This window comes from Sphaerodactylus townsendi, linkage group LG08 (assembly GCF_021028975.2).
Source record: "Sphaerodactylus townsendi isolate TG3544 linkage group LG08, MPM_Stown_v2.3, whole genome shotgun sequence".
NCBI lineage: Eukaryota > Metazoa > Chordata > Lepidosauria > Squamata > Sphaerodactylidae > Sphaerodactylus > Sphaerodactylus townsendi.
This window is the reverse complement of record NC_059432.1, coordinates 65,076,146-65,089,763: the sequence shown is the minus strand read 5'-3', so window position 1 is coordinate 65,089,763 and position 13,618 is coordinate 65,076,146. Positions and strand designations below refer to the sequence as shown.

General features: G+C 44.5%; 1 protein-coding gene across 2 annotated transcripts; it reads left to right on the top strand.

Annotated features, from left to right (window-relative positions):
- The first annotated feature begins 3,611 nt into the window (after nt 1-3,611).
- SFRP5 (secreted frizzled related protein 5) lies at nt 3,612-11,881 on the top strand. 2 transcript variants are annotated; one of them, XR_007245292.1, is made up of 4 exons: nt 3,612-4,319; nt 7,975-8,052; nt 10,409-11,398; nt 11,438-11,881. XR_007245292.1 is itself a non-coding variant. In XM_048506312.1 (3 exons), the coding sequence occupies exons 1-3, from the start codon at nt 3,797-3,799 to the stop codon at nt 10,750-10,752; spliced, it is 945 nt and encodes a 314-aa protein (XP_048362269.1). In that variant the 5' UTR covers nt 3,612-3,796; the 3' UTR covers nt 10,753-11,881. The 2 variants fall into 2 exon arrangements, 1 of the variants encoding a protein (XP_048362269.1); XM_048506312.1 differs by having other exon boundaries at nt 10,409-11,881.
- The last annotated feature ends 1,737 nt before the right edge of the window (nt 11,882-13,618 follow it).

Here is a 13,618-nt window from a genome sequence, read left to right as displayed (position 1 = left end):
GGAGATGGGGGCCAAACCTTTGAGGGTCCATAACTTTGGACCCCCTGAACCAAACTTCACCAAACCTGGGTGGTATCATCAGGAGAGACTCCTAAATGTACCCTGAAAGTTTGGTGCTTCTAGATTAACAATTGCACCCCTGACAGCAGGCACCCCCAAATTTCCCCAGATTCTCCTTTTAAATCCACCCCCTTTGGCATGGATTTAAAGGGAGAATCTGAGGTCCTCAGTTTAGAAGAAGAAGAAGAGTTTGGATTTATATCCCCCCTTTCTCTCAAAGGATCTCCTTGCCCTTGCTCCCTCACAACAAACACCCTGTGAGGTGGGTGGGGCTGAGAGAGCTCCGAAAAGCAGTGACTAGCCAAAGGTCACCCAGCTGGTGTGTGTGGGAGTGCACAGGCTAATCTGAATTCCCCAGATAAGTCTCCACAGCTCAAGTGGCAGAGCAGGGAATCAAACCCGGTTCTTCCAAATTAGAATGCACCTGCACTTAACCACTACGCCACATTGAAAGTGATGCTGTTTCAGGGTGGGGGATAATCCACCCCAAAACAGCATCACTTTCAATGTTGTTTAACTAGGGACCCCAGATTCTCCCTTTAAGGTGGATTTAAAAGGAGAATTTGGGCTCTCTAGTTTAAACACCATTGAAAGTGATGCTGTTTGGGGGTGGATTCCAGCATCACAGCGGCTGCCCGGGGAGTTGGGGGGCACGAAACTCAGATTTTGCACCAGGCTCCATTTTCCCTCTATGCCTCTGCCCAGAGGGGAGGGCAGAAGGAGCTGCCAGCTGCCGGCTGGGAGCCCTGCTGGTGGGGGGCAGGGGAGGGCAGGGCGGGGGAGTCTGCCATCCCCGGCCTTGGAGAGCTGCTTTTATAAGAGCTATGCCAGGGGTGGGGCTTGGGGAGGCGTGGCCATACCCTAGGGGCAGGTGGGGGTGTGCCCCCACCCCTGAACCCCCCCATAAAAAATCTATACCCCTATTCTCAGGAGTCTGCACTGGCTTTCCAATGCACTACCGGGCTCAATTCAAAGTGCTGTTGCTAACTTATAAAGCCCTGTACAGTTTCAGAGCGCATCTGCCCATATATCCCTCCCTGGGTGCTGAGATCAGAGGGAGAGGCCTTCCTGGTTGTTCTGCCCAATCAGAGGTAAGAGAGTCTGGTGCAGCCCAGAGGACTTCTCCACAGTGACCCCTACTCTGTGGAATGCCCTTACCCCAGAGGTTCGGCAGGTGCCTACCCTCTTGGAGTTTTAGTACCTGGCAAAGACCATCCTTTTCACTGGGTGTTCACATGACTTCTCCCCTGGTGGCAGACCCGCCCCTCCTTCTCAAGAAGTCTGTACACCCCTCCTTTTTTGTGCATGTGTGTGGGAGATTTTAGATTGTGTCTTGGTTTTTAGACTGGAATTTCATTGTGTTTTTAGAATGCGGGTTTTAGAATGGGATTTTATTGTGTTTTTAGAATTGAGTTTTATTGTGTTTTTACTGTCATGATTTTAATGTTGCATGTTTTATTGTAAACCATCCTGTGGTAAAGAATGGATAATAGAATAGAATATCAGAGTGAATTGATCAGCACAACAACAGAATCATTCATCTCTGCTGAATATCCTGTTGCAAGTTTAACCTCGTAGTGTAAACGGTATCTTGGATGGGCACCTGGTCCTCAACATGCACTGCTCACAGTTGGGCAGTTTCCAGTAATCCAAGTCACAGTCTCATATCAGCAGCTTGAAATCACAGTTATTTGGGACGTTTTCAGATTAAACTCTGAGGCCGTCACCCTATTCTTCTTCCCACTCTTCTTGCTATGTTGTGACCCCCATTCCCATTGATAATTAAATTCCAAACATTGACTAGATACTTCAATTGGTATCTAACATGAACCTTTTTTCCTTCCGGTTCCCACTTCTCAGGCTTCATCTAAGGCCCCTTCCACACGGGCCAATAAATGCAGGGCAACAATGGCAAAAAATCCGTTTGGGGGGGGACTTCACACGGTTCCCACTCCTGACACTCCCCCCAAAAATGGGTTTTACCAGAATCATGCTACCCGCAGGGCTTTTTAAAAGGCTCAGGTCGCAGCTGCTTGCATGTGAACGGCCAGAGGTGCGTTCTGTGGCTGTGTGTTCCGTTTTTCTTTTCTGTCCCACCTTGTACCTACATAGCCACACAGGTGCACAGGGTCATCAGGGGGTCCAGTCATGCATGGCTACACATTGGCGGGAGGTGAGTGGGGGTGGGGAAGAGTTTCTGTGCGAAGGCGTCACAGCAGCCTGCATTGCTTCCACGGGCTCCATTCTCTGCCTGCACAGAGGCATGCAAACACGAAAACAGGAGAGTGGGTTACTTTATCCCAACTGCAACCCGCTCTGCCTGTGCTGGGCAGAAGTTAATCTCCTGAAATTCAAGTGAAAAGGGGTTTGACTAACTGTTCAGTAGCCCCAGGTGGAAGATGCTTTTCCTGCCTATAAGGTAAATCTGAAATCTTCAATCAGTTTTACCTAGATCTTTCCAGACTGAGCACCAGTATCCTCATGGTCTTATTCCCTCTGTGACCTACAATTTAGACCCAACACTTTCTAGACCCTTATGTCCAGGATGGAGAAGATTTTATCAAGGAAATGCCAGATAACTGTGTTCTGAGCCCAAATTCTCAATTTCAGTCTCACTCCCAACTTTACCAAGCCTCATCTTGCTCCACATTGTAGCCCAATAAATTCCTAGAAAAATCCACATCTAAGCCTGCTGCTCTCACCCTTCTGCACTGAGCATTTTTTTATATCTACTTCAGAATCCCCTTATCAGGAACCCAGAATGTAATAATGCTATGAGTTGAAACATTCACACAAGAAGCTCAGATTGTAACAGTTTTGCCTCCACAAGCTCAAAACTCTTTTTCTATATTTGCCATTCATTTCTAATCTGTGCATCATAAATTGACAGTCCATTCACAGTTGTTTCAGTATTTAACTAGTGAGTTAGACATTCACGATACATCATAGAGTCCACTGAATTCACCAGTTTTGCAAATGTGTTTCACTCCTAGCCATAAACATTTTGACACTTGTAGCCTCCCTGCCACCAAATTAAAATCAAGCACAGATCCTGCACTGGAATGGAGCTCACTTTATTGGCATTCCAAAGAGGGAGACTGTGCCATTTCCCTGCTTTCCCTACTGAAATCTGCTGTCCACATCTGTGGTCAAAAGTATTCCATGGCATGTCTGCTGGCACCTACTTCATGCATATGTGTCTCTCTCTGTGTGTGCGTGTGTGTGAGTGCATACACACGCAGGTGTGTGTGGTCAGCGGATGGGGGAAAGCTAGCAGAGTAAAGCAAGAGTGTATTGGGGAAAATAAGCAGAAAGTAGAAGAGAAAAACAGGAAGGGAGGAGGAGGAATGAGAGTGGGAGGTGGGGACATCCTCGTGGCTGGATCCCAAGTCAACCTTGAGAGGGGGGAGTGTGCCTGGTGAAGATTGGCCGCTGTCTCTCCCCAGGAGGCTGCTTTGTAAGCCTAGAAGGGGTGGTGCTAAACAGCTCAGAGCAGAGACTTTGACTTAATCTAGCTGCAGCTCACTTCATCCCACTGATAGGGCCAGTTACTAACACATTGCCTTGGAGAGAACAGATTGGCTTTCATGAAAGCAGACAGACAGAGGCAGGTGTTGGCTACTTGGCCTGGGTAGAGTCTGGGCATTGCCCACACTACTTGGCTCCCGTCAACATCCACTGGCAACCTAACCCCACGTGCCTTTTGGTGAAGAATTAAGGGGAGTGTCTGGGAGCCATGATGTCACTCTGCCAGTGGAATGTCCAGGGCACAGTGCTGCTAACTCTGTTGCTGGGCTGGCCACTGGCCACAGGTCAGGAGTATGACTACTATGGCTGGCAGTCAGACAACTTTCAACATGGACGCTTCTACACCAAGCAGCCACAATGCGTGGACATCCCAGCTGACCTGCAGCTCTGCCACAATGTGGGCTACAAGCGCATGCGCCTACCTAACCTGCTGGATCACGAATCTATGCCTGAGGTCAAGCAGCAAGCCAGCAGCTGGGTGCCTTTGCTAGCCAAGCGGTGCCATTCAGACACGCAAGTATTCCTGTGTTCTCTCTTCGCACCTGTCTGCCTGGATCGGCCCATCTATCCATGTCGCTCTCTCTGTGAGGTAGTGCGTGACTCATGTGCACCTGTCATGGAATCCTATGGCTTCCCGTGGCCTGACATGCTCAGCTGCAGCAAATTCCCCTTTGACAACGACCTGTGCATTACTGTGCAGTTTGGAAACAGTCAGGTGACTCAGCCACCAGGTAACACCATGGGGAAGGGTGGCAAGGGGAGGGAGAAAGCCTGTGTTAAAAGACTGTTCCCTGGGTAATGCTATTTCTATGGCCTTTGATAACCCACATTCATCCTTCCCTCTTGATGTTGGTTTTTACAGCCATAATCTCATAGACTTTTCAGACAAGGCTGATATCCTTTTCCCTCCGGGCTTATTCAGGTAAATATTCAGGAGTTTTACTGGCACTGAAAAATGTAGAAATGCTTTCCAGGCTCTTTAGTAACAAAGAGGCTGGTGTGAGGTTAGTCTGGAAGGGTGTGTGTGTGTATTCCATGTGTGTTGCTTATCTGAGCCCACTGCTGATATGGTAGCAAGTAGCTTTCCAGTTCATCTGAAATAGCTCAGTACTAGATATTTTGTATTGAGATTTAAAGTGAGGTATTATATTCAAGACCTAAAAAAATTCCATGGTTCAAGCCTCATAATATTCATGCTAGTCTTTTTTCCATTTTTCATAGTTGCCCATGTTTTCATTTGCACAGTCTGATAGTTAGATTTATTCTTTATAGAGACTTATATGCTGCTGCATCATTTTGGGCCAAACTGTTTAAACGTTTTCCTTTTGCCCGGCATATTGTTTGCAAAAGAAGCCCACCCCTGTGCTTTACATAGGTAGTGACAATGGAGCAGTTCATCTGAGAAATTCTCCAGTATCTGTTCCCCCGTCGACGCTGCCTTCTGCCCTCCAAGGTCCCAATGCAAGGTCTGTGAATCAGGGATCCAGTCTTCAGAGATAGGTTCTAGCCTTCAAAGCAGAGAACCTCAGCTAAGAAATTAGTTTGTGTGTTGAAGACTGGATTAAAAGAAATGGCTAAGGTTTGTAGACTAAGTGCATGTAGCCTGCATTCAAAAACTCTAATACTTTATATCACAGCTCTATAAAAGTATTAGCAACTTTTTAGCATAGCAACCAGTAGGAGGCACCATTCAACCTACCACAGTAGTCAGGGAAGTTCAAAGAGATGCCAGGTCCACTGGCAAGGTTGAAATGGAAGCTAGAAGAACTCCTGACTTTCAGTGCTTCTCCTCTGGTGACAATGAATCAGTACACTCAGTGGACTGGGGTGTGTCATCACTCCTTCATTATAGTCGTTGGAGACCTTGTTATGAGCACAGTGGGATAAGTCCCTCCATTTTTCTTAGCCTGGGCACCATATTCCACTCAAGCTTCTCTTAAACTTCTTAATAATGTCAATTGAGATAACATATTAATTCATTTCCCAAATAGGAAATCTGGGACAGCAGGATCCATTTTCTTTGAACAGTGAGATTTGTGTGTGTGTGTGTGTGTGTGCGTGCATGTGCGTGCGTGTGTGAATCTGTTCATTTACAAACAGAATCACTACCAGAACAGCTATTACCAGTAAACAAAAGCCTGGGAAGTGAAAGTCTTGCAACCTTCAAACTCACTATCTGCTTCTGCCCAGCCTCCATTTCTACATCACAATCAGTTCAAAATTTACCCTCATATATAGCCCTGAGTATGATTTCGGGGAGGAGGAGGATGAAGAGGAGTTTGGATTTCTATCCTCCCTTTCTCTCCTGTAGGATACTCAAAGGGGCTTACAATCTCCTTTCCCTTCCCCCCTCACAACAAATATCCTGTAAAGTGGGTGGGGCTGAGAGAGCTCTGAAGAGCTGTGACTAGCCCAGGTCACCCAGTTGGCATGTGTTGGAGTGCACATGCTAATCTGATTCACAAGATAAGCCTCCACCGCTCAAGTAGCAGAGTGGGGAATCAAACCCAGTTCCCCAGATTAGAGCGCACCTGCTCTTAACCACTACACCATGCTAGAAAGCCCTAGCACTTCAGTCTTCAATGTATAGGCCAGGGCTGGTGGAGGAGGGGTATCTGTCAAAGGAAAATGAACTACCGAAGGCAGAGGAGCTTGAGGCAGGTGGATTATTCCTGATTGCTTAAAAACTTGTTGGGTCCTTGAAGAGGACCATCACTAATCCACTATGTATGTTGACTGCAATCCTTTGATTTAACATCTTTCAGAATAGCTGGCATTTATTCTGGTTGCATTTCTTTAACCTTATATTTACAAGGGGGGCAAAGATGTTCTTGTCTGTTCTTCATTAATGCCAGTACTTGATTAGTGACCCAATCAATTTCCCCTCCAGTACCAACTACACACACACACAATTTCATGAAAGGATTTCTGCATGCTCAACTGTCAAGCAGATTGCTGGGGGAGGGGGGGGTCAGAGGGTAAGATATCAAAGAGGTAGTTTAATCAGTTAAAGCATCAATCTCCTCCTGCAACAGTCTTCATCAACTTCATACCCAAGAACCACCTTTGATCCAACCTGCAACACATAACTAATTTCTAATTTCTTACAGGGTATAGAAATCCTTTTCTTATTGACATTGATCTCTAAGTTAACAAAAGGTGAAGTGAGACAGAACACTTCTGCCTTTAACATTGATATACAAGAATGAATTTAAGCAGGGCCCAGTTGGCATGTTGGTTGAGAAAAGCTAGACCTGGTGAAATGTCCTTTTCTAAACAATTATAATAGATTAAGGAACTCTATTCTATTTTGTACCTGTCTTCCATCTTGAATTTCCTTCTGTTTTTCTCCTATCTCCTTCAAAGAAAAACATAGTGATACTTGCCTTGCAATCCACTTTAAGTCATGATGTTTACCTAGTTGAGCCTCCAGATGAAGTTCTAAAGCTTCTTGAGGACCACTTAATCAACCTTGACTGTTCTAGTTAATCTCAGTATACACAGCTAAAGCTGCAGGGGAAGGCTCTTCCTCTCCTTTTATCCAAGACAACTCTAGACTTGTTCTTGCAATAGTTAGCCTACACTAGAGCCTATTCCCTCCAGTCAGCCAAGATGACCATTCTGCCCTTGTAGTAGATCATGGGTCCCCAACATGATGCCCACCTTTCCTTGTGTCCACGAAGAGTTTTTAGATTTTTAATGATGTTCCTTTGGCAGCTGCCATCACCATAACACAAGAATCTTCATTGTGTGGCTCAAGTTAAGCTGTAGCAATTGCTTTGCAGCTGGCTCTGCCTTGGTGGCAGCCATTTTGTAGCTGCACCTACCACACTGTGGCAGAATTCCAAAACTGAACACAGGCTGAAAAAAACTGAGAACCCCTGTGGTAGATTGTGTCTATCCTGGTCCGTCACTGGTAGATTTACTTTCCAATCAGACAGAAACACATCTGAATAGTCAGCATAGCAGCCTTTAATGTACATCACTTTTAGTTAAGGAGACAGGAAAATTAAACAGAAATGTATTTAACTGGTGCAAAGATTAAGATCTACATAAAATGAAAGAACCGTTGATGTGTTTGATCAGTTCCATGAGAAATGTGTTTCCCTAAACACTAACACAAAGCCTTTCCCATAGGGATTATTGGCATCCTTTTCTGAACGAGCCAAGCTCCAAACCCTTCTGTTCTGTTCAGAATTACTTCATGAGTCATGACGCAGCATGATGATGCAGACAAGCTGGGGCTGGGAACAGTCATTACCACTAGGAGCAGACTGTCGCTGAATAGAAAAGAGCCAGGAAATTGAATGAGCTTCCTTAAAGGGACACAGACAGGGATGGCTAAAAATCGTTTGGTGGGCACTTACTCTTCTTCCACATTTACAGTGTCCAAGGTCTGCACTCAATGTGAGATGGAGCACAAAGCAGACGGCATAATGGAGCAGATGTGTTCAAGTGATTTTGGTGAGTCATTCATCTGACACCTCAACTAGTTTCTCCAGTTTGGTCATCTGAGACTGGCACTCTACTAAACCACTCTTGAGAATGTGTTGCAATTTTGTTCCCTACAACTGTCAGTACAATGTACTGGATTTCCAAGAAGTCCAGCCTTCTTTCAGTGAGAGTCATCATATTCACAGCCTTGCAACCAGTGGGCAGTCTAATGATTGGATTCATCTTCTCAGACAAAGTGAGAGGCAATGATAGCTGGGGATTTGAACACCCTAGCATTAACACTTATCTTTAGGTACCACCACCACACCCGCACACACACACCCCTTTTAGGTACCAGTCCCCCTATCCCCCACATGCCTAGAATAGCAAAAGCATGGAAAAGCCTCCCTTTGAGGCACCCACAGGCATTGCAGGAGAATCAGACCCAGATAAATAACCACAGTAATGTGACATGCAGTGACATGTATGTCTTCTTGAATGAATAACTTTACTCTTAGAAAAGCCAATTGCATGAGGAATCAGATACGGTCAAATTGGTGAAATGGGAAAACCTATTTGGAGGCAATCCCACAGTCACTATTTAAGAAGTTGTGGCCATAGTAATTCAGTCCAAGATGGATTGTGCAGATTTTGCCTACATTCCAAAATACATGGGTGGAAGGGCAAATTATACTACTGCCATAATACACACACCTACTAGTTTTTCTTCCAGAACGTCCACATTAATCACTATCTCTTCCTGCCTTCTCTTCATTTTAAATTGTACCTGATAGTGATGGAAGGGTGCTTCACAGTGGAATATCCTATATTCCTGTCTCCCAGGATCACACACACACACATACCTCTTTGTGTGATTCATGACAATCTGAGGGCCAGTTCAAGTTGCATAATTCCCCTGCACATGATCTGCTCCAAGCCCTTTCCAGAAACCTCCAACATGAGAAAATCCAAAGTGCAGTTCCTGCAGTCACAATGGTCATATAAAGTATTACTTCTGACTGCAGACATGGGACATTCAGCTCATGCTTTTCCATGCAATTTAGGTGGTTCTGAGAACAGATTTGAGCATGACTGGCTCCTGCCCTTAATTCAGAAACCTAAAGCACCTGATTCCTTCTCTAGTGAGTCTGTGACGGATTTTCCATTGTCTAAAACATGACACTGCATATGAGGTTAAGATGAGGAGAATTAATCAAACTGCCATCCTGAAAGAGAACAAGCAGTTATGGCACTATCAAGATACCTAATTCTCAATGTGGCAAAATCTGTGGATACTTAAATCTGGAGCCTGGAGCCATGAACAGACAAGATAGATCTTTCTGCAAAAATATGAACTCTTAAAACACACACTCACACATTTGAGTTACAAACTACTCAAAATTAGAAACAGCACTTGTAGCTTTAAGAAATGAATGCCCTCAGTGACCATTGCTATATAACCAAACAGTATGGCGAGTCTTCATGCTGGGAGCATGACCTTTTCTAGGGCTATTATGGGCTTGCCATGCAACTTGTGTGACTCACACAGGACTGGGCACTTACTACTGTTCAGCAGCAGCCACCCCACAAAAGTCAGTGTTATAGAGTAGTTAGAGCTTCAGGCAAGGATTTGGGAAACGCAGGTTCAAGTTGTGCTACAGAAATTCATAAGATGACCTTGGGCAAATCAAAGACTCTCAGCCTAACTTACCTTACAGGGTTGTTGTGAGGATAAAATAAATGAGAAGATGATGATGTAAGCTGCTTTGAGCCTCCATTATGGGAAAAAACAGAGTATAACTGACGTAAATAAATAATAAATATAGCCAAAAAGGGAAGCAGGTAGAGTTTTTGGTGCATGGATAGGATAGAGAGAAAAGGAAGCAAGGAAAGGTAAGGATATGGGGTTGCCAGGAAGGAAAAAAAGAGGAATAATGTGGTAAGGGGGATATAAGTGAAAATTAGGTCCCCCTGCAAATTTTTGCAGGTTCCCCACTGCACAGTTGGACAAGTGTTTGGTACTGCATAGTGTCTAGAACTGAGCAAAGTTTCTTGAGGAAGAGGTTGCCAGCAGAGAGCAGGCTGAAAAGAAGGTATAAAGGTACGTTGGGTGTATGTGAGAAGGAAAAAAGAAAGAATGAAAAGGGAAGAGACTACAGGGGCTTTCATGGAAAGATGAAATAGTGGGGGAGATTCCCGCACAAGTCCTTGCAGGTCCCTCACTTGTACTGATTAAATTCTTTCTCCTTGCTTATATTCAGTCAGGGGCTGGGAAGACATACAAGCTAGCCCAATCCCTGCTTTTACAAACCCTAACCCTATGATTCCACCTCCCACACATCTTTACACATATAATTTAATCCACTATACTTTTTTTCCTGCACAGTGGTAAAGATGCGCATCAAAGAGATCAAGAAAGAGAACGGGGAGAGGCGCTTGGTAGCTGCTCAGAAGAAGAAAAAGCTACTTAAAGTGGGGCCGCTGAAGCGCAAGGACACTAAGAAGCTGGTGCTGTATATGAAGAATGCAGGAGCTTGCCCCTGCCCTCAGCTTGATGACCTCAGTGGCAGCTTCCTCGTGATGGGTCGGAAGGTGGGTGGGAGACTATTGGTCTTGGCCATTTATCGCTGGGAGAAGAAGAACAAAGAGATGAAGTTTGCTGTCAAATTCATGTTCTCCTACCCTTGTTCCATGCATTACCCCTTCTTCTATGGGGCTGAACCCCACTGAATCTTCACTCATTCTGAGAATCCTGCTTACTCTTGCTCACAACACTGCATACCCTTTCAGTTTCACACTCCTACTCCATGCAGTATTCTTCTTCTATGAGCAGACCCCCCACATCAAACTTATCCTATGTGCCCATTCCTTTAAGGATTGTTCCTTCTCTAGAACAAACTTCATGTAGTCCTAAATCTACATGAGAGCTCTGTCCATCTTGATGCTTCTTATCACTCAAGACCTTGCAGAATTTTCCTTCATCCTCAACACTAGGGAATTAAGAGCAGGTGTAACAGCCCTTCAGTCCTAATATATCTCCTAACAGTGGCTGAATTGCCCAGGATTTTAGCAGAAGCATAATGGTTGCAAATATTTATAGCCAATGCCAAATTTCAATTGTTAATCTTGTGATTGTAAAGTCTAAGATCAAGGGATATCACAAGCAAGATTACCCATGCTCTGACCATTCCAGTTATTACCCTGTATAGTTGTTTCAATCGTTGCCTAATATTCTGATTGACCTAAACAGATTTCAGGCTGCTAGACACCAATTGGTCTGCTGGAACAATCACGTCCAACAAGAACCATATGGATCTGACAATCCCTAATGTTGGCCTCTCTGATCACAGGCCATCTAACATTTCAAGCAGCTTTGGTATACTTTGATACTCTGGTATACTTGATATACTTCAAGCAGCTTTGGTATACTTACATAGTGGTGTTGAGAGGAATGTAATATACTTTAACTAAAGATGCTCTTTAGCCATGGTGTGATAATCTAATACCCTATTCAGCCCCACTGTCTTCATTGTTCCTTTGTATTATAGGTGGCTAAGACATAACTCAGCCACCTCATTTGAGGAAAATCCCTGAAAATGGGACCTCGTTGATTGCCGTTTCCTCTGTCCTCCACATCCACTTGCTTACAGCTTGTAGAAATATTGCTTACTGCACAAAGTGTTACTGTCAACTATTCCTAGAGAGGCAAGTCTGTCCTGAATGCATTCAAGTGAAGGTGCCAAACAGCAAGTGGGTGGTTGTGTCTACCAGACAGGATGCCAGACCTCCAAGCTTGGCTGATGGCAAACACAGGGTGGATGTTTCTCCCCAGGGCCCCTCTGGCTGACATATTCCCAGCCTCCTGAGCAGGGGTAGGGAACCTGCGGCTCTCCAGATGTTCAGGAACTACAATTCCCATCAGCCCCTACCAGCGCTAGCCAATTGTACATGCTGATGAAAACTGATAGGAGTGGATTCAGGCTATCTGGAGAGAAGCACTACTCTGAGGTTCTGGAATCAGCTGGCAAGCTAATCTAGGAATGAATATATATAGCAGTGGCATGCCAGTTTGGGACAGGAGGGGGGAAATACCAATTGCAACACAACACAGACTGTGGAGATTAAGTCAAAATTTGCTGGGGATGGGAGGAGGCTCAAATGAAATTCTAAAAGTGACTACCCTGGAGAGTAATTCCTTGAGAGTGAGGTGCCTAAAAGCTATAAAAAAATGTACCAAATCCTGTTATTCCTGAAGACTTGAAGTCAACTCATGATTTGGTTTTCACTCTGCAAAATTCTATCCCGTACCTGCGCAAAGCTCCTCTTTTGTCTTTTACATTCAACTTAAACAGATGGAAGAACCTTTAATTTCTGGAGATGACCTCTTACTGCTCTCCCCAGAGGTTCATTTGTGCTAAAGAAAATCACATCTGCCTCCCAAGCACGGAATTTAAGGTTTCACCCATACAGTCATCTATTGCTTAATCTAAACAATCAGGCGAACTAAAACCACTGCCATTATATTGTTTGAGAATGACTATACATGTAGAAGAATAAAGGGAGTTTGAGACACACAAGATCTTTCGCACTCTTGCCTGCAAATATAACTGAAGGGTGTGGGGGAGGGGGGTGTCTGAGGACTCATTGAGGAGGGGACATACCATACCCACAAGGCTCTACTTCCCCCCTCTTGTTTACCTCACATTCCTATCACTGCTTTCTTTTTTTCCCTCACCATTTTTTGTCCTTTGCCAAATCTGTTAGCAAAGTCACCCAGTATTTACAAAAAATCTTGCCTCCCTCACAAACATGTGAATCTGCACAACAGGGACCATATTTTGATTCATAATCTGAAGTCGTTGTTTCTAGTTGACTGAGGGCTGCTTGGTTCAGCAATACTAACTATGGCAGCATGACAGCAGTTCCTAGTCGAGTCAACAACATATGCATAAGAGAGGAATAGAAAACAACAATGTGCCAATAAAAAGGGCTGATGCCTATACAAAGAACAATTCTGATTGAATTCACCCCTTCATAAACACACATACACAATAGCACCTTTAACAGCAAAGTGCTAGAGAAGAGAGTACCTCCAGTTTCTCAGTTTGTGTAGGTGGATTTCAAGCTACTTCCTTCTGGCCATGCTGTGAAGGAGGTGTTTATTTTTTCAAGAGCAAAACCGTGGGGAAAATCACCCACTCTTTTAGGTTAGGTGACAGAGAACAGAAATAGTCCTGGGCTCACTGGTGCCTGATAGAAGAAGAAAACACCAAGGAACAGGGTAGCTGTGTTCTTTCAGCAACTTCCCAATCTTCATGGTATTAATATGAAAGGAAAAGTATTAAAATTGGACCATCTCTCTCTCCCTATCCCCTGCCCCTCCCCTGAATTCTGAACAGATTCACATATTTGAGGTTTAGAAGATTCCAAATTTATGATCAGGAAATTTTGGATAAAACGCCATGTACGCCATGGTGAACAACCTAATGTTAAACCCACAAACTTCCAGCTCACTATTTTCACCCAAATTTCCCACGAGTTCCACGTTAATATTTTTAGTTCTAGATTTCCTAGAAGTATACCAATATGATGCATT

Bases quoted from the DNA above. Each gene is read 5' to 3' on its own strand.
- SFRP5 (XM_048506312.1), top strand. From the start codon at position 3,797: ATGATGTCACTCTGCCAGTGGAATGTCCAGGGCACAGTGCTGCTAACT. The intron at 4,320-7,974 runs GTAACACCATGG...CCACATTTACAG, and splicing joins TCAGGTGACTCAGCCACCAG to TGTCCAAGGTCTGCACTCAA. The intron at 8,053-10,408 runs GTGAGTCATTCA...TTTCCTGCACAG, and splicing joins GATGTGTTCAAGTGATTTTG to TGGTAAAGATGCGCATCAAA.